This window comes from Hemicordylus capensis, chromosome 1 (genome assembly GCF_027244095.1).
Source record: "Hemicordylus capensis ecotype Gifberg chromosome 1, rHemCap1.1.pri, whole genome shotgun sequence".
Classification (NCBI taxonomy): Eukaryota; Metazoa; Chordata; class Lepidosauria; order Squamata; family Cordylidae; genus Hemicordylus; species Hemicordylus capensis.
In genome coordinates, this window is record NC_069657.1 from 341,791,233 (window position 1) to 341,812,585 (window position 21,353).

General features: G+C 41.8%; 1 protein-coding gene across 24 annotated transcripts in view; it reads right to left on the reverse strand.

Annotated features, from left to right (window-relative positions):
• The window catches only part of TRDN (triadin), a 305,901-nt gene that overhangs the window by 48,658 nt on the left and 235,890 nt on the right, over nt 1-21,353 (reverse strand). For 21 of the 24 annotated variants that reach the window (XR_008313241.1, XM_053284401.1, XM_053284346.1 and 18 more), the window contains 7 exons: nt 18,582-18,629; nt 17,225-17,248; nt 14,739-14,792; nt 6,546-6,596; nt 6,408-6,455; nt 5,319-5,366; nt 4,139-4,189 (listed from right to left, as the gene is read on the reverse strand). Coding sequence is in view for 23 of the 24 variants with exons in the window: in XM_053284401.1 (XP_053140376.1) it covers nt 4,139-4,189; nt 5,319-5,366; nt 6,408-6,455; nt 6,546-6,596; nt 14,739-14,792; nt 17,225-17,248; nt 18,582-18,629 (324 nt within the window). In the remaining variant the exon portion in view is untranslated. The remainder of the gene's footprint in view (nt 1-4,138; nt 4,190-5,318; nt 5,367-6,407; nt 6,456-6,545; nt 6,597-14,738; nt 14,793-17,224; nt 17,249-18,581; nt 18,630-21,353) is intronic. The other 3 variants (XM_053284338.1, XM_053284315.1, XM_053284299.1) reach the window with 1 other exon arrangement.

Here is a 21,353-nt window from a genome sequence, read left to right on the forward strand (position 1 = left end):
TTTTAAAAATACATGGTGCAGATAGGAAGAGTTCTTCTGTACCTTTGTTCCAGCGTCACATGTGAATGGCTGTACCTGTGTACAGATCTGTACCTCTGTACATTGTACATCATTATATGAGTGTTGAACATAATGTGTGACTGGGCCTTCTGTTTTATAGGTTTTTGGTTATGCTGTTCCTCAAAGGATATACAAACAGGAATAAAAATAACTAAGAGTTCTGTGATCTCTTAAAGACTAAGAAATGTATTGTGGCATATGTTTGTGTGGCAAACCGTACGAAGTGGTAAATTTGGTGGTGGTGGGGTGTGTGTGTGTGTGTGTGTGATTACAGAGAGGATGGAGTGGGAACATTTTTACAAAGTAAGGTCCACAGACCAATCCATACAAGAGATTGTTATGCAGAATCAGATGCCTGCACAGTGCTGAATTTGGTTCCCAAAGCTCTGCTATGACTTAGTAAGGGCATTGTCAGTTCCCCTCCCCTGGGTAGCAGTACTCAGCATTGGAAGCTGAAATCTCCCAGCACTTTACCACATGGACTACTGCAGGACTTCACACTTGCCTACCCTACCAAGACAGTGTATATTCCCAGCTGAAAGGGAATCATCCAAATCATTTGGGATTCATAAAGCTTAAAAAGAGAGAGCGAGCGATATTAATGATAACTACAGCAACTGGATGAGATATTTCTTTGACCTTTTTTTTAACCTCTTTGGATGCAAAAATAATTGCAAATGAAATAAGATACAAGTTGATAGACTTGTTGAAATCTAACATCGCAAATATATAATCACTGGAGAAAGCAGAAAATAATTATTCTGCAACAATTTAACTTATGTCAACAAGACATAAAACCATCACTGTTGGTATCTGGCTAGCAAGGAAGGAACATCATTAGAATTCCAAAGGCATATGGGACTGGGAGAAAAAGAATATTTTTTCTAACCCATTCTTATTTGTGTGTCTGTTTTAAGTTGTATCTTTTCATTATTGTAATGACTATGATTAAATAATAACACTGTTATTGGATAAAGCCCTTTATAATAATACTATTAAATAATACAATTACAATTACAAATTAAGTAATACAACTAAACAAAAAAACTTTTCAGTGCTGATGTTTCTTTGATGACATGTTATAGGCCTAGTTATGCTCTTGTGAAAAACCATGTCTACACAATAAAATACTATTAAAACAAAATTTAAGCTGTCTCTATAAAAATGACTAAGAAACAAAAAAGCAGTTTGAAAACTTTTGCTTTCAATACAGTTTTGCCACTTGGAAAATGACAGCAATGACCCCACTGGGAAAATTGGTCTGGTCAATTTGTGCATTGTGCAGATATTAGCATTAAAAGGTCATATTGAAAACTAAGCAAAATGTTGATTTTTGTGTGTGTGCTGATACTATGATAATAGCTTTACATTATATACAGAATATAGTAACCCCAGGTCACCAACCCTAGCAATTTTTTAATTATTATTTTGGTAAATGCAGGTCTCACACAATTGTTAATAAGAAGCTTAAAAGGTCTACCATTAGTGGTAATAAGAACAGCATACTTTATTGTAGCATTTTAATAAAAACATTAATTATTAAGATGTATTGACATTTTAAAACTGAAATTTTTCCTTTAACTTGCCCAGTGCAATGCTACAAGAACTTATCGCAAGGGCTAACAGAACTCCTTCCAGGGAAGGAGTGCATATACTGTTTGCCAGCATCATCCTGTTTTAGTTGATTTTCCTTCTTTTTTATGTCAGGTTCTGTGATAAAAGAGCAATGAAAATGGTTTTTAAATTGGAATTGCTAAACGCATTTATTTTTAATGCATTCGTTTTTGTTTGCTCCCTATAGTTGTTAGTAGATGGCATCAGGCGTGCAGCCAGCTGAGTTGCGGCCTGGGTCCAGCCCCACCTGGCGGCTCCTCTGATGAGGTCCTGTGCTTGTGATGAGGTCCTGTGCGCATGGGGTGTACCCTGAACGAACCCCCCCCCCCGCCCGGGCTACTGGGGGCCCCAAGCGAGCGCTTGCTGATCCTTTTCAAGCGTTTGCTGCCTGAAAGCATCTATTTCCCTTTCTCTTCCTCCAGAGAGGGAGAGAAAGGGAGAATAGACGTGTTCAGGCAGCAAGCGCTGCATGAAATGACACGGAAGCGTTCGCTCGGGCTCTTCGGAGCTTGAGGTCATGCCCCCTTTGCGTGTGACACTGACCAGACAATTCCTACAGAACAGCAAACACACCTTTGCTTTCTCAATGCTTTTTTGTGGCCTTAACATTATTGTATCTCTATTTACAACAAAGATCTATAGATGGAATTAAACTGTTATATTGCAAATAGAGGTTTATGTAACAAAGGGATGAATATTGTATATAATGTAAACATATGTATATACATTACATATGTGTGTAATTTAATTATCAATACATAGATAATGCTATACTGCAGACCATAAAATACCTTTAATTTAAATAGCAATGCCTATTCACAAAGCTTTCTGGTTTGTCCCATATTGTCATTTTGAGTAGGGAAAATATTAAAGGAAAATGTGAGTTTATCTTTGTGGATATCCACAGGGCACTCAATCTTTGCATTCACTGGAACTTTTTTAGGAGGGGAGGCTTGCCATGACTTTTCTCAGACCTTATTTGTAGGATCTATGTGACATGTCACTTATTATTGTTGAAAAAGAAAGAGAAGTCTAATAAAGCACTGCACTGCACATGGATGCTTGCAGCCAATTTACACATTGGGGTTACGTTTTTCTGACAAAATGTCAATGTCCTGTCACATGTATTCAGCATCAAGGTGCACGTTCAGTTTGCTCTGGAAAATTGTGCATTTTCTATCAATTCTGGCAGATAAGAATGACTGAGGGCTAGTTCAGACAACTGGCCCAACAGTCAAGTCCTACATCTGGTGAGGCAGGTCTGGAATTCAAAAATGCACATACATGCCATTGCTTTAATCCATCCATTTGTGAGCTGGAGTGTTCCACTCATTATTTGTGACCCTCTTGTGGATATGCAGACAGCAGATCTTTTCTAACAATTCAACTATTACTAACATCTCACTGGTAAAGCACAGTGAATGAACCTTGTGTGGGGAAAATTCCAAACAACCTATCAGAAGATTCTCGAGTTTCTAGTCCATCTGGGCATAGGACCCTTCAGGTCCCTCAAGAAGACCTCAACAAACACTTTAACAGTCTTCTGCTGCAAATGTGAAACTGTTCTGAAGTTTTCTCACACATCTTTCCCACCCTGAAGTCTTCTTGGCTTGCTTCTTAAAGAAGCAGTACACAACATTCTTAAGTACTAAAGAATTACATATATTAAATCAATTATGCATATACGAAAGCTTGGATAACATGGGATATCATTTCTGTAATGCTACATAGGTGCAGATGAATAATCCTGGCCTATTCCATATGATGGATAGGACCTTATACCAAAGCCCATATGATGGATAGGACCATATCTTATCATGACAAATATCTGAACCATCCTTTAATGTCAAGGTAATCTGCACTTTGAATCAAGAAAATAAAACCAAAACAACTGTTTAAACCTTTAAACAATTAAATCTTAAATTTAAGATTTCTAGTATTTTATTTGAATATTGAGTTCAAATATTTCCTCTGGTGAATGGAATTAAGAGGTTTTGAGCCTGCCATTTTGTATCTTATGTATGCAACTTCCTCACCAGTAAATTATTTGGGAATCTAAAGTTTATTGGGCACAATTCACAGTTGGGCACAAGTAGGTTCAAGTGAACTAAGTAAAATGTATAGTGCAATACTCTGAACGTCTATTCAAAATGCCTGTGAATGTCTGTAATGAGTTCAATGCAATGTACTTCCTAATAGTGTGCAGAAGATAACAGACATAAGAATTAACAATTTTGCCTGACTGCCTTTCTCTTCCTTGCAAGTTTAACTGGGCAGACTCTCCCTTTTTCAACTGTTAAGGGAATGAGGGATGCAGCCAATGCAGCGAAGTCTTACTCAAGGTTCACAAGTTGCTAAAGAAAACAGTGTGACAGAAGTAGTGGCGAATTAAATCAAGTACATTCACATGGATCTGATAGCTGGTTGATATTGTGTCTAACATATCATTAGAAATTATATTTACCTTTCTGTTTCTGTGCAACTGGAGGCTTCGTTTCCTTTATTTTTCCTGCCTCTGAAAAATCCAATTTTATTCTCTTCAATGATGTCATTTAATTGTTCATTAGCTTACAAGCAAATACATAGATTTCAGTTTTTAAAAAGAAGTCATGCAAGTACATTAAACTTGATGGAGAGTTGAGAGATAAATTTCTCTTAATTTGCATTCTTTCAGGGGGTCAGGATAAGACAGTCTTCACACCTGGGAAAGTACATTCACCTAGCACCTTAAGATAAATTATTTTTAAAAAAAAAATAGTGATGCTAAAACTTTGTTAGCTTTGTATAGATCCATCTATCTCCAGCAAGGCTTCACTACTAGCTAACATGGACATATTTCATGGTTTACTTCTGTCTGTGTGAAATGGCTCTCGGATGGGCCTTAAAGCCCTAAACAGCTTTAGGGTGCAAGAATGATTGGTGGGTATAGTTCCTGTCGAAACTTGGAATTTCTTATTATCCTGTTTCTGTTTCCAAAATGCCCTCCATATTAATTTTAGCATGGGAAAATGTTTCCATTTAAAAAAATAAAAAATAAAATACACAAATCACTGAAGGTTCTGGGTTGGTTTGTTTATTTGTATTAAAAAGTATTGCAAGGATGAACATTTCTACAAAAAAGTTTAACAAATATGTGTTTAAGGTGTTTAAGCTGAGAGACTGCCTTTTCAAAATAACAAAGACATGTTTCATCAACATTTAACAATAGTTAAATGTTAGTTAACATTTGCATGAAGGGAGACGTGCCATAACCATGATGGCCAGCGCTTCCATGAGCAGCACCCTCAGGCGGTCCAGGTTGCTGCTCATGGAAGCACCGGGCATCACAATTAGGGCACTTCTTCTTGTACACAAACAGCTCTGTAATCATGAGAACTCAGCAGGAGGGGTGAGTGACAGCTTCAGGGCAGGACTTCCTTCCTGCTTCTGCAGCTGGAAGCATGAGTGCTGTGGGGGCGAGTAATGGCCAAAGAGGGTTTTAAGTCTAATATTAATGTGAAGATCACAATCTGTTAATATCACACTGGGATCAAACACTTCCTATATAATTCTAGCAATGGGATGAATAATAAATATTTTATTATCTTCTCCATAAAAGTATTAATGGACATAAAAGGACATGCAGCATTAAAAATGGCACTTACCTCTTTCTTTGGCAGCAGTGGCAGGCCTTACTTTTAGTTTTGCAGGTTCTAGGAAGGCATGATGATTTTAATAAGTTTAACTGAAATGCATGTAGATATAGATGTCATGTTTTTAATATAAAAATAATTATCTTTATATTAAATAATTATAAATTATTTATATCACATCTTTTAAATATAAAAGACTTTCGGGGCCTCTAAAGTTTACATCTCCTTGGAGATAGACTTTACCACTACAAATATATATATATTGCTTTTCAACAAAAGCTATCAAAGCAAAATAGGAAAATAAATAAATAATGAATATGATGGTTTAATGAGCTGCAAAAGTCATTTTCCAAGCCCAGCTTGGGAAACTTTTTGCCAACATTCCTTGATACTGCCCCTGCAGTGTCTGAATTCAGCCCCGCTTTAATATGATGGAGTGATTGAGCTTTGTCAGGAGGCTGCTTTTTGGGGTCTCAAATTGGCTTGGATGACAACACCCCCCTTTGTTGGGGGGAGGACTGAATTTATTTCAATCCTGAGGAAGCTAATTCATCTCTATTTCTTCTCCTGTCTGGTTAGAATAAGGCATTAGGTGTGCACAGGAATCATTTTTCATTTAGTTATTCCATTCATTTTTGTTATTCGAGCTCATTCATTTAGTTATTCATTTATTAAAATTACATTTGGTTCATGTTGTCATTTGTTAATAATTCATTGGTTTTCATAACTTCAACTGTTTTTATTTCCCATTCCTTTCAGTGAGAGGCCAGGTTGCCAGGGCAAGGAAGTCCCTTGAGGGGCTGGGCTTGTCCTCTCAGTGCTATTTTCAGAGGTGCAGGGTGCTTAAATCTCTAACCCAAATGAGCTATGAATTAGTCATTCACTATAGCTCTAGTCATTCATTTTGGAATGAATGAAATATCACCCAAATGAGACTAATTCAGTATACTTTTCATTTGTGTGGAAACAAAGGCATGGTAAAATGCATACCTACATTTACTGCATTATTTTACAGAGCACATGTCATGTAATTGAAGAGTTGTACATTAAGATACAAATATGACTGCTAATGGCATGTATTTACATTACATATTATTTTACCTTTTTCTTTAGCAACTGGCACCTTCATGTCCTTTTCCTTTGTGGTCCCTGAAATAAAGTTTTCAAACATTGAAGCAGAGAAGGAAATAAGTGAATCATGTCATTTTGTTGTTCATATGACAAACTGGTTTTTTTTACCATTTTGCTTTGTGGGAGCCGACAGCTTCACTTCTTTTCTCTTAATGAGCTCTGGGGAGAAACATTTAACAATTATCCAGCTAGAAAAATAAATACACACACACACACAGAAGCAAAAAATGTGATGGGTATGTCACATGAAATAGCTGTATTCCAGCTTAAGGAAGAACATCATTTCAGTGATTCTCTAAGCTTGTTTCACAAAATGATAATATTTACAAGGGCTGTGCATGTTTAGAAGATTCAGATTCAATCCAATCCAATCCAAATTTGGTAATATCAGATTTGGATTATTTGGGCTCTGGTGATATGGGATTGGATTTTGAATCCAAATTCGGACATTAATTTTTATTTTCTCTCATACTGGTCAATGGGGAAATTGGGGGGGGGGAGAGAATCACCAAAAATCACTGTTTAGTCCTAGAGCCTTGAAACATGCCACACCTGTGGGGAAGGAGGTAAGGGACTGCTGCTGTAGTGAATCTTAAAAGGACTGGTCGCTCTCCTGATTTTTTGGTGGGGTTTTTTGGCATTTTTTTTTTTAAAGGCTAAAAATGGTGAGATCTGGCTTGTTTTGAACCAGGACAATACAAGGTCTTCTAAAACCAAAGACCCTCCTTGGAGCATCATTCCACCAGCATGTAGAGGAAGCTGTGCTATGCCTTCATGAAAAGCATGCCACTTCCCCTCTGGGGGAGTTGGGGATAGGGGGCACTGTTTTTTGGTGGTTTCACTCCCTATCTCTTGGGTAGATTTCAAGTGGTGGAGCTTGGCGACCATTGCTCCTCAAAAAGGGAGCTGTTATATGGAATCTCTCAGGGCTCCATTCTGTCACTAATGCTTTTTAATATCTACATGAAACCGCTGGGTGAGGTCATTAGGAGTTTGGTGCTGAGTGCTATCAGTATGCTGACAACACCCAAATCTAATTTTCCTTTTCATCTTAATCATCAGGAAATGGCATTCATTCCCTAAATGCCTACCTACAGGAAGTAATGAGCTGGATGAGGGATAACAAATTGAAACTGAATCCAAGCAAGATGGAGGTGATCATTGTAGGGGCTCAGAATTTGAGGGATGAGTTACAGCTTCCTGCACTGGATGGGGTTGCACTCCCCCAGAACGAGCAGGTACGCAGCTTGGGAGTACTCCTGGACCCAGGCCTCACCTTGGTATCTCAGGAGGAGGCTATGGCCAGGAGTGCTTTCTATCAGCTTCAGCTGATTCAACAGCTATGTTCATTCTTTGAAGAGGACGACCTCAAAACAGTGGTGCATCAGCGGGTAATCTCCAGGCTTGACTATTGCAATGTGCTCTATGTAAGGCTGCCTTTGTATGTCATTCAAAAACTTCAGTTAGTTCAAAATGTGGTGGCCAGATTAATCTCTAGGGCAGCTCAGAGAGACCATATTATGCCTGTTTTGAAACAGTTGCATTGGCTGCTGATATGTTTCCAGGCAAAATACAGAGTGCTGGTTATTACCTTTAAAGCTCTGAACGGCTTAGGTCCGAGTTATCTTAGAGAGCACCTTCTTCTGCATGATCCCCACCACACATTAAGGTGGTCTGAGGAGGTCCTTCTTCAGTTACCACCAGCACGTCTAGCTACTCCTGGGCTGTGGAATGCACTCACAGCAGAAATCCCTAATCTGAGTTCATTATTGGCCTTCAGGAGAGCCCTTAAGACCTATCCGTTTGGCCTGGCCTTCCTGGGTTTTTAAACTGCAAAGGTTTGGCCTAGTTTTCCAGGGTTTTAAAAACTGTTTTAGTTGTTTTAATAATGGTTTTATGTTGTTTTTACAGTTTTTGATTTTAACAGTTAATTGATTTTAGTTTTATTTTAATATAAAACTCCCTGAGCCATTTTTGGAAGGGCGGTATAGAAATCAACTAACTAACTAACTAACTGAATAATACATGTCACTCTTTTAAGGTCATTTACCTCCAGAAATGGACGTATCTGGCGTAGCAGAAGCAGATAAAAAGCCGCCTGGCCACTGCCTCAACCTGAGAAACCAAGGAGGGTTTGGGATACAGGAGCACTCCCAGACTACATACCTGATCTTTCAGGGGAAATGTAACCCCATCCAGAACAGGCAGATCTAAACCATCTCTCAGATTCCGACCCCCTACAGACAGTATCTCTGTCTTGTTTGGATTCAACTTCAGCCTGTTAGCCCTCATCCAGTCCATTATCGTCTCCAGGCAGGCATTTAAGGGAGACATCATTTCCTGATGAAGTTGGTTTGGAGAATAGATCATACTCCCTCTGTCCATTGGTGGAGATCATTCATCAGGCTGACCAAGGCTGTCTCCAACCTATAGCCTGCTCTAAAGCCATTGAAATGGATCTAGATAATCAGTATCTTCCAAAATTTCCAGGAGTTGATCAGCCACCATGCTCTCAATTACCTTGCCCACCCAAGGGGCAATTTGGGGCAATTTCAAATAAAATCTGAATTTTCAAATCCAAATTTACACAGGCCTAATATTTATATAATACATTGCACATTTGGAGCTATATACATGTATTCTTTAAAAATATCAACGCCATTGTTCCATAGAACCAGACAAGGCACACTCCATTCAGCATTTTGCAAACAGGTGAAACATGCAGCTGCATAAATTTAAATGTGGTGGAACTAGCTATCCACATAATTGCAGCACATTCCTGGGAACTGCTACAATCCAGATTACAGCTAAGGTTCTTGAAATTGCTTACAAGAAATCTATATGGATAGTAAAATGATAGGAAACATTTTCCTGTGTATGCAGGCATGATAATTACTCTAGGAGTCATCCCATGACTACAGCAGAGCTTCTAAAGGAAAAGTCTGAGTGCAGGAAATTTTCTTTTTCATGAACACCAAAGTTTATAGAGTCTATGTATAGTATATAGTTCTAAGTGATGATTTCTAAAAAAATTTAAATATCACAGATAAATGGGCTTATCTGTACTTACTGGTGATACTGATTGAAATACTAACATGATGTTTTAATTTCTCATTTAATGCGCTAAAATAATCTGACTAAAAGTCATCAGGTTGTCAGTCACCAGTGAATACTCATCTCCACACTCCCAATATGCTTTTTCAGACCTTCATAACTATCCATTAAAAAAGAGATATATAAAGGGGGAATGGGATTTTCAGTATGTCTCAAGCATCCCCATGGCTTTTCTCAAGTGTTACTTCTCATGTTCTGCCAAATTAAGGATATGGCAGAGCAGCATATCCATCTTAATGTGGTGTGGAAGTGAAGGGAATATCTAGGGAATCCAAATCACTCAAGTGGGAACACGGGCCTTCCTTTAAAGCCCATTAGAGTCTGCCAAATCTTCTCGCTGACACATGTCTATCTATGCTGGCTTATGTGCTATAGATGGCATTCTAGATTTTGCTAGTAATTATCGGCTCCACTTTTTGCAATGTCCTATTCAGTTGTAGCCATTTTACATGCCATATTGACTAAGGCTTCCAATGCGTTTTGGACTTAATTTGTTCTGACTTTACGTCCTGTCTCTGCAGAGATTTTTTTTTTTTTTTGCGCCATTGAATAAATAACATGTGGCTCAAATCTTCCTAAATGCCATTTCCTGTTGGTGTTGAACTGCTGACCTTTCATATGCCCAGATCAGTGATGCTTTGGTAGGAATAGATCAGGTCTGATGTCTTGAAAGCCACAACTTCATTTTAGATTTTCTTGACAGTCATTTGGTTGGCATGAAAGAAGCTTCAGCATGTAGCTTAATTGAATGCAATTATAATCTGCCTAACACAATTGGGCATTTTAAATACAAGCCTTCTTAAAGTCATCTCAAACTAATGTCATACAAATTAGTTGTAGTAAATATTTGCTAAGACAACATTCCACACACTAGTTGCACACATAATTTCTCATTCCTGGTTGACTTATTCAAATTTTTGCATTTTCCCCATAGGGAATAATGGGGATTTGAGGCTACCCCAACTCCCCCCCTGGGGAGTGCCTGGGCACCAAAGTGGGTTTGGGTGCAAGGCAGGTATGGCCATAACTCGCCCCAGGAGCCCCAAGGCAGTTGGGTTTATTTGGTTTATTTTTTATATTTTTAAAAAACATTTTAGCCTGTTTCAATGCAATGAACAGTGTGTGACCTTAATTGCTGTGAACTCTGAGTTCAGAGTTGTTCATAGTTAACAGCAATTAAGGTCACACACTGTTCTAGTTATGAATGGGGGATGGACTCGTGTTCATATACCCACTACGGAACTGAGCTTCTCAGGGTTGGAGGCTGAAGAACTGGGCCAATTTGAAGTGATGAGAGAGAGGATGTTCTAAACTGTCTTGAAAACTAGAGATTAACAAATTGCCAGGGCCAGATGGCATACACCTAAGAGTTCTTAAGGAACTCAAATGTGAAATTGCTGATCTGCTAGCAAAAATATGAAACACATATTTGTCTTTAACACATGAAGTCATCCTTCTCTCTTTCTTCTCCCACTTGTTTGTAAAAGCTGCTTCCATGTCATTTTATTCATAAATAAATCTGAACTGATTCAATGAGACTGTAGAAGGGTGCCCCACCTGACTCACTGGATAGACCCTTCCCTGGTTACCAAGGACTGAAGGACTAACTTCCACTAAAGGGACTGGTTTCCCATCTGCCTTATGATGTTGGGGAGAGCTGCCTCTCTGCAGTCAGCGAGACAGCAGAGAGGCAGGAGAACTGGCTGTGTGGGCTTCCTTCTTTCTTGAAAGACAGCTCGCACAGCCAATTGGGCTGGAGTGAGGGAGGAGCTTCCTCCCTTAACTCCAATTCTGTGGGGCCTATACTGCAGTGCCAGTATTCAGATGTAACACTGGCACTGTTGAAATGGAGTTTATGGTGGTGAAACTCCCCTCTGACCTGAGGTTCAGAGTGGAGTTTGGTGAGGGAAACCATGCGTTGCTTTCCCCGAAAACTCCATTTCCTCGGATTCAGACATTCAGGTTAGAAAACTGGAGGTGAAGAGGTTTCTTGTTAGGTCTGAAATGGGCCAGTGTGATTCCAGTCTTTTCTGGCTATTCTCTTCAGCATCCAGCACCACCAAAAAAGAAAGTAGCTCCAAACTTAACTGAGCTTTGACCTCTACTCCTAAAAAGAGAAGGGGGAAACCCCTTTCAAATTTGATTGGTCTCAGGCTGGGCCTGGCTACTAATTACAGGGCTCTTCTGGATTTAACCCCTGTTAAACCACTTAATGGTGCAATGAGGAAATGACTTGACTAGCAAGCCAGAGGTTGCTGGTTCAAATCACTGCTGGTATGAGCCCAGACTATGGGAAACACCTATATCAGGCAGCAGTGATATAGGAAGATGCTGAAAGGCATCATCTCATACTGCGCAGAAGATGGCAATCGCAAACCGCTCTTGTATTCTACCAAAGACAACCACAGGGCTCTGTGGTTGCCAAGAGTCAACATCTACTTGATGGCGTACTTTACTTACTTAATCCCTAGCTACCCACTACAGAGACTTATTTAACCCTTGTTAACTCCTAGCTACCCACAACAATGACTTATTTCCAAATAAGTGTATACAGGACCAGGTGCAGAGGGAGGCTGGTGGCGGCCTGTGTGCAGTCGCTGCCACAGCCACCTGGCCCCGCCCCACCATGTCTGACATCACACGTGGGGGCGGCTAGCCATGTTCCCACATCTGTCATCAGGCACGGGGGCATGGTCTCCCTCCCAAATGGGGCCGCGTGGCCCTGTTTGGAAGGGTGATCAGCCTGTGCTGCATTGAGCAGTGTGGGCCAGAGCGACTCTCCCTGCATTTAAAGGCAGGGAGAGCCATTCCAGCCCTGCTTCCAACACAGCGCCGACCGATCTCCCTCCCAAACAGGGCCGCACGGCCCCATTTGGGAGGGAAATGGATCCCGCTGCATTGGCAGTGAGGCCAGGAGCTGCTCTCCCTGCCTTTTAAATGCAGGGAAAGTCTCTCTGGCCATGCTGCCAACACAGCGCAGGCTGATTTCAGTCCTAAACGGGGCTGCATGGCCCCGTTTGGGAGCAAAATAACAGACACACCCGCATCTGTCATCAGACTGGGGGGGGGGTGTTTGGGGCTGCGAGGCACAGCCCCTGGGGGCAGCTGCCTGGATTCTTTGAACCCATTCACACAATGGTGGCTCTGCCCCTTTATAGGACTTCAGCCTAAGTCCTTGACCATGGCCAGCTGGTGCCCCACTGAAGATCACAGAAGACTTGAAATTTATATCAGAAAGAAAGAGAAAATGGGAGTCAAGGAGACTTGCTGTTTAACAGGTGCTTAAATGGCTGAACAAGGAGTTTTTAATCTCTATTATATGAAGGCCTGAAGGCATATCAGTGTCTATCACACCTTCACACCAGCACATATGCTCCTGTTTGTTTGCATTCATGTGACATTCAAAGAGATATACAGAAATTTCATATTAGACTGTGAGGCTATTCACACGATGGGAGAAAATCGGGCTAGCAGAGGCTAGCACGATTTTCTCCCATTGTGAGAACCACCGGACTTAGCTGCGAGCCTGATGGTTCTTAAGCGGGTCACCCGCTTAAGTAGCCCTGCCCTTAAACCAGGTTTGAGGAGCGAGAGCTCTGCAAAACCGGTTTTTCTAATCGTATGTTGTCGCAATGCAGCTCCACACCATAGCAACTCATGAGTAGACCCCCAACTGCGAGGCTCAAAAGCAGCCTCTTGGCTCAGGGGTCTCTCCAGCATGCCCTGCGCGCACTCAGGGAACTTCCGCACAGCCCCCAATCCCCCCCAGCCCCCGTCGGCTCCGTAACGGAGCTGGCAGTCGTGTGGGTGGCTGGTTCGGCTGCCCGGAGCAGACTGACCTCTGGTGGTGGGTCTTCTTGATTGTGAGACCCGCCTCTGTATATTCTAAATATTTCAAATTCAGCTTAGGCATTTAATGAGGTGCTTCAGTAATGAGGTGCTTCACACACATTATAATATTAGCATTTTTATTTTCAACCCCCTTCCTAATTATTCCTAGCATGGAATTGACCTTTTTAATAGCTGCCGTGCACTGAGTTGACACTTTCAGTGAGCTATCCACCACAACCCCAAGATCTCTCTTCTGGTCAGTCACTGACATCTCAGGCCCCATCAGTGTATATGTGAAGTTGGGGTTCTTTACCCCAATATGCATCACTTTACACTTGCTTACATTGAAGCACATGTTGTATCCATTCCAGTAATCTTTTGTAGTTTGTTTGTTTGAACATTTGTTCCAAAGTGGATCTTGTAGAGAGTGTGGCAGGAGGAGTTAGAAAGGAAAAGGGAGGAAAAGCAGAAGGAGAAAATGCAGTTGTTGCTGAATAAACCTTTAGTTAAATCTACATAATGAGGTGCTTCACACAAGCAGTGTGAAGTGCTGAAAGGAGGTCTGCAGGGAGAGCAAGTTTGCCTGACTCCTTCCTACGGATGATCTCTCACTGTTCCCTGGACAGGTGGATCACCCACCCAGATGAGTGGTGGCTCTCCTGTGGCTCGCCCATGGCTTGCGCAGCAGCTCCAGGACTTGGGCGCACGGAAGTGCTGCTTTGTGGCACCCCATCCCCCAGAGCACCAATAATGCATTGCGCTAGTGCATGCTGCATTACTGTGGGTCCCCTCCCCCTAAGTGTGCCTGGGCAGCCATGACAGACACATGATGAAACAAATAAGGGTAAGGGAGCATTCACTCCCTTAACCTAATTTAAGCTGGAGACTACATAGATGTGTTTGCTGCCATGTAGCCACTGGGATCGGGCGCTATACATGAGTGAGCAAAACTGAGCTGGACTCCCTTAGCCCATGTTTGCTTGCTCGTGTGAATAGACTCAATATTTCCTTGTGTATATGAGGCAAGCAGCTAAAAAACACCGCAATTGCCATTTTGTTATCTACTCACTATTTCCAAAGGATTCTCCTTAAAATTAAAAAAAAAAAAACCCTTCCCAGAAAACTAATAAAAGTGTTTGATTAGAGAGTGTTTGGTTTCCAACATAAATTTCAATAGGTTCTTTCCAGGCTGTCTTAAGGACTTGAGCCTTTTGACATTTTAATCAGTTGGTGGCAGCCAACTTAGTATTTATATGAATGGAAGCCATTCCACTTTGTTTCATTCGTGCAAATTCAAATTTGGGTAGTATCAAGTGTTTTTAACTTATTTTAAAAAATCATTCTATGTTGCTTTACCTTTGACCTTATCTTTTGTGGCAGCAGGTAGTTTCACTTTTTCTTTCTCAAACTCTGTTAAAAAAAGAAATTAAAAATAATGTGAACACCTGTTGTTTTGTGAACCTGAGCATGGATGTATATACATAATTCAATGTAGTTTATTGTGTTTTGATACATGCCACAAAAGTTGCTTCTGTTCATGGAGAGTCATTCAATTACATCCATTACAAAGATTTGTTATATAGTCCCTGAACCTGTATTCCACTTTGATAGAGATTGGCTGAAATCTATTAGGAGCAAAAGCAAATGGCACATCTTTCATGTTCAGCTTTAAAGAAGAAATTGCAAACATGACCACAAAGTTATTGCATGCAATGGGCCTGAGAGAGCAGCTTGGAAATTTGCATGGCAAGATGGAGTACAAGTGGGGATGACATTGGATGTTTATATGCCTGAGAAGCCTGACAAACATGCACAGCTGATCTACATGTGCAGCGCACAATCCAGCTAAGAAACTATGTTCAGAAGCCTGCTTCTGTTTGTTGGTCTACTTCTTTGTTAGATTAGGGCAAATGTCTTTTTACTGTTTCTTCAGCCAACAGAGCATACCCTTTTGACTCAATTCTTGGCCGAGATTCTTTTTGCATGGCCCCCTGTATTTCTTAAACCAACTGTGGAAATGTAGCAGTCCCATTTCTCAAACTCTGCAGTGCAGTAGAGCTGAAATGAACTTGATCCCAAATCTCCTTCTCTACAGATTGGAATTTTCTTCTTCTTCAAATGTTTGAATATTCTCTAGGATTGGAGATCTGTACTTGCCATCTAATTATTTTGGATTTCAATGAATAAACACTGAGACTGTGCACACAAACAGCCCAACCCAGACTAGGGCAGCACAACCTGGCTTGGGCTGCTCGTGTGCAGCACCGTGATTAAGGCCGATCCCGGTGCTCACTCCCTCGAATGCCCATGTTTTTGGTGCACGCTCTAACCTAGGCCTGAGATCATGTGTATGCTCGGACTTATCTTAACAACTAATTCAGAATTTGTGAAGGTGATACATGTACACAATACAAATGCAGTGGAGGCTTATGAGAGAACATATAGCTAGTTAAGAAATAGTTTATCTCACATCCAACAAAGTAGACTTCCTGGTAGGTTCCTTTGTGCATTCACTGCCTTGGCGTGTTGTAATCAGAATATACTGCCAGTCATGCATATTGAAATGAACAATTCAAGCCATTATTCAATTAAATTGAAACACTATAATTAAGCATAAACCTAAGTTCTAGTATTAGTAAGTTCCATTGCAATGCAGTATCGCTGCAATGAATTTGATGTCAAATATGAAGCCATGGTTGCAGCTCCAGAAGCTCCCATGTCACTGTCAGTCCAAGAGGGGATGTAAAAGAAAACGTTTCCCCTTCACTTTAACACAGAAGCCATGGAAGGCAAGGCAGCTCCTTGCATGCTTCCTCTAGAGTGAAGAGCATGCCTTCCACCCAGTCACAGGCTGTGTTTTCCATTCTGGCAGGGCTGTCCTTAGAGAGCCCCGGTGGGGTGCAGGGCCCAGGGCAAATCAGCCAGTGCAGGGGCCCCTTCCAGCTTATTGTAATGGGGATTAAAAGAGCGGGGCCCGGGACAGTCACCCTGCTTGCTATGCCCTAAGGCTAGCCCTGCATTCTGGGATGTGGATTTGGTAAGTGGGGGGGGGGTGGCAGAGGGGGGAGATGGGGAAAGGCAGAAGTCAAGAAGGGGGAAAGGAGGAGGAGAGGGCAGCAAAGGGTGAAAGCACAACCACTGGATCTCCAACAGAGTTACGCCATGAAAGCAGGAACCTCCCTACAGTTGTGACTGTTGGAAGCTCCCTGTTGTCATGGTGGAACTCCATCTGTCAATTCTGGACAAAGGGCACAGTCCCGTGGGTTGTAGCAGCCTGAATTTATTGTTTCTGTAATGTCTGGGTTGCACTTTATCATAGATTGTTAAACCAACATGTAATGTCATCCCATATGGGTATATTCAGTAAGTTGATTTTGCTGTATCTTAAAGGAAGGAAATGGAAATGATGATAATAAATGGCATGGCAAGTTTGTCTGTAAATGATATATAATATCTAAATCTGTTAGTTAGTGTAGAGCAGTGGTTCCCAACCTGGGTGCCTTCAGATGTTGCTGAACTTCAACTCCCATTCTCTCCAGCCACAATAAATTGTAGCAGGGACTAAAGGGAGTTGCTCACATTGGTAACCACTGGTGTAGGGCAAGGCTACACTACTTTGGCCCCCCAGCTGTTGTTGAACTTCAGCTCGCATCATCCCTACTCTTTGACATTGGCCACGGTGACTGAGAATTATGGGAACTGTAATCCAACAACAACTGGAGGATCACAGTTTTGCAGCCCTAGTGTACAAAATACTGACCTAAATGGTCTGGCTCTGTTTTAAAAAGCTTCATATGTTTGCATATGTTCATAAGGTTTATAGAAAATATCATATGACTTACTTGATTCTTTAGGTTTTGGTTTATCTGCAAAAGAAAAAAAGCTCATATCACTAGCAATTTCATGTTATGTTCACTAGAGGAAACTAGGGTTGTACAGAAAATGGATTTTTGTGTACAATAGCTCATATGACTAGTAATTTCTTGTTATGCTCACTAGAGGAAACGAGGGATGTACACAAAATTCATTTTGCAATTTGTTTCAAGCTCGAAACGAATAGCAAAATCCTCGATTTGTTGTAACAGTGGCTGAAGTTAGCAGTTTCCACAAATCAACCTTGAAACACTTGAAACATTTTGAGTGTTTTGAGCACCATCTTGAGGCCTGCTTTTCTGGGGAGAGTTGGCCTTCCAAATGGGTCAGTGGGTAGACTAGTTCTCCACGGCAGCTGATGCACTAAGTCTGGGGCAATGGTCTGGTCTACCCTATTCACGCAGTGGGTAGACCAGTCCTCCAATCCAGACTTAGTGCATCAGACTGCCTCGGAGGACTGTTCTACTGGGTAGACCAGTCCTCTGTGGGCCAGTGTGTTCAGTTCAGAGTGTTGGGCTGGCCTATCTGCTGACCCCAATTGGTAGACCAGCTCTCTCCTGAAAAAAAGGCCTCAAAATGGCACTCAAAATGTTTTGAGTTAAAATGGTGCTGTTTCATTTTGAGCTCAAAATATGCCCTTTATTTTAAGGATGTTTTGTTTCAATCTAGAAACACTCAAAATGGCCTGTTTCAAGCATGAATTTATTTTAGCTCAAACTGATTTTTACATATAGTGCCTTTTTAAGCCTCTGAGAGGCTCGGGAGTAGAACTTTTATTTGAGCCCTCCCATGCCACTTTCTGCAGTCTAGCTGACATACTGCTTAATGTTATGCATGTGGTGGAACATAATGTTTGCATATTTGTGCAAGAGTATTGTTGTGGAAGTGTAAAAATTGTGCATATGGAGTTGCACCACAGTACAGCCATTGTATATAATCAGAGCAACTCTTTGTACTAAAATAAGTATGTAAATAAATAAACAAATGAATATGGTACATAGAACCTTCATAATTTTCTTTTCTTGCACGTCTCATCATTAAACTGGCCCAAATGACTGCTTTTAAAGAATTCACATCAAAAGTGACAACCATCTTACAGGCAACCTGAAGATTACAAAATGGATTACTTTCCATATAGGCATTGTTGTGCACAAATTGAATGCTATTAGACATTTGTTCCAGATCTGATAGACAGATCTGGACAACTTAAAGAAATAACTAAAGACATAAATTCAAGGTTGTCTACTTGTTCGAATGTGCTTTCCCCCCCCCCCCACCTCATGGTACTCTCCTAGATAACATCAGCTTCATAGAGTTTCTTTTTACCTTGTTCGGCTGCCTTCAGTGGTCTATCATCTCTCTTTTCATGTGCTGCTGCAAAACAAAGATAAGGCTGATATAAGACTTCTAGTCACAAGAAAAGCTGTTCAGGCCAAAAAAAAAAAAAAAGCTTCTTCAAAGAATTCAAACCCTGCTGCTGAAGGGAACTGATATTAGCAAGACAACGATTTGATCCATCTTCATCAGGGAAATTGTAACATGGTAGTTAAATTATGCTTAATTTTCAATAAATCTACAGGTGGATTAGAGCTTTGTACAGCTGTGAAGAGAATCTTGAAAAAGGCAGCCTGGGATATAATCATTGCAGCTGCCAGGGGAGAACATTGGGGGACCAGGTTCAAAGAACCCAGGCTGCTGCCCCTCAGGGGTCTTGCCTCACGGTCCTGACATGCCCCCCACATCTGACGTCAGATGTGGGGTGGCTGGTTTAGCTCCTGAGCGGGGCTGCATGGCCCCGTCCGGGAGTTAAATGGCCATCACTGTGTTCGCAGCACGGCCAAAAGTGGCTCTTCCCTGCCTTAAAGGCAGAGAGAGCTGCTTCTGGCCGTACAGTGAACGCAGCGCTGGCTCCGATCTAGCTCTCGAACGGGGCCGTGTGGCCCCATTCAGAAGTTAGATGGCCAGCAGTGCGGCCAGGAGAGACTCTCCCTGCCTTTAAGGCAAGGAAGAGGCGCTCCTGGCCGCACTTCAAACTCAAAAGCTAGCCTGAATCCAACTCCCAAACAGGGCCGTATGTCCCCGTTTGGGAGCCAGACCACCACCCCCGCCGTATTTGACACCAGACACGGGGTATGGCTAACCACTGTGTCTGACATCAGACGTAGGAGGCAAGGCAAGCAGGGCCACGGTGGCGGCTGGACACGGGCAACCGATGGTTTGGCTCTGCTACTGGCAGTTGCTGGTTTCAGATTTTATAGTTTGCCCATACATTTATGTTTTGATATTTTTATATAGCAGCCAAAAGATGTGGGGCATGGGCAAAGAGTTTATCTTATTACTATTCAGTGTGGCATGGTCAAGGTTTTTATTTTATTAAGCCTTGTCTCCTGGCCATGGTCTTAATAAAAATCACACCTCCCCAAGCTACTATTTGTCTGAGGAGGGAAGCTGCTTGGGGGCTGATTTTTCTTGACACGTTAGTTTTGGAAACATATTTTAAAAATATCTTCCATCCACATTCCAAGATTCTGATCCTGATGCCTCTCCCAAGGTTGCAATTTTAAAAGGCAGGAAAAAAGGGGAGAAATGCACAAACTTTATATTCAACATAACTTGAAGTTTGGTCCTGAGGTATGTTCTGTTAACATAACACATGCGCTTATTTTAAAAATTCTATTCTGCTGCTCATAAAATATTCCAAATCTATGTATGTTGCAGCTAAATTACTTATCTTGTATAAGCAATTATACAGGAATCATTCTTTAACTGAGAAACAAGAGTTTGATATTTCTTACTAACTAAAACATAGGCTAAGAAAACAAACTAACAACAGTCCCTTATGCAGTGAGAAAGAGAACCTCTCAGTTTGATTTTCAAGACAGCAAGTGAAGAGAGCAAACTGTGACTCCACCCACAAGCCAGTACATAGCTACATTCAAATATAGAAAAACATGCCCCTTATAAAGAACTGAGACACTGAGGCTATTCACACGGTCCACTGAAATCGGGCTAGGGGAGCTTTGCCCAATTTCGGTGGACCATGAGAACCATCGGGCTTGCAGGCGAGCTCGATGTCCTCCAGGCGGTTAACCTACCCCTCCTCTTAAATTGGGTTTGCGGAGCAAGTGCTCTGAAAACCTGGGGTTTTTTTATCATGAGTTGCTGCGGTACAGCTCCGCACTGCAGCAACTCACGAAGAGACCCTCAACGAAGAGACCCTGAAAAGCACTCTCCAGCATGCCCTGCGCACTTGCACAGGGCATGCTGGAGCTTCTGGGGGCCATGCGGCCCCCGACCTTCCCAGCCCCTGCCAGCTCTGTGATGGAGCCAGGAGTCATTTGGGCGGCCACTGCGGCTGCCCGGAGCAAACTGACTGCTCATCTGCAGGGAGAGTGGGCTTAGCCCACTCTCCTCGCAAACCCCCTCATGGCTTTTCTCACCAATCCTGAGAAGAGCCTCAATGTCTAATGTACACAAATAACATATGGGGTTGGGCACAGTTCAGCTCCACTTTGTATGCAAAAAGTCCCATGTTCAATCCCTGGTATTTCCAGATGGAAACACTCCATCAGCTGTTTTAGTATCAGAGTATAGGTTATCTAGGATGGTCTTAATACTTAGTGGTCTAGAAGTTCTTTCACACATTGCACACAGCAAACCTTTGCTGGCCACTGAGAGCCAGTTCTTATGCTACTAGATCAGTGTGGTTACTTCTCCACTATGGCTCCATCTAATGCAGCTCTGGTAATGTGTGGGGCACCTTAAGTGGAGTAGCGGGGAAATGCTTGACTAACAAGCAGAAGGTTGCTGGTTCGAATCCCCGCTGCTACTATATCGGGCAGCAGCGATATAGGAAGATGCTGAAAGGAAGCGATATAGGAAGATGCTGATGAGGCAATGGTAAACCCCTCCTATATTCTACCAAAGAAAACCACAGGGCTCTGTGGGTGCCAGGAGCCAAAATCGACTTGATGGCACACTTAATTTAATGTTTGGGAGCACTAGAAATTAATGGGAGCACCCAATCCAAATCCTGAACAAATGATTTGTTTAGAGTAACTACTGAGAAGTCCTACTGAGTATCTTAGTCTGGATGTC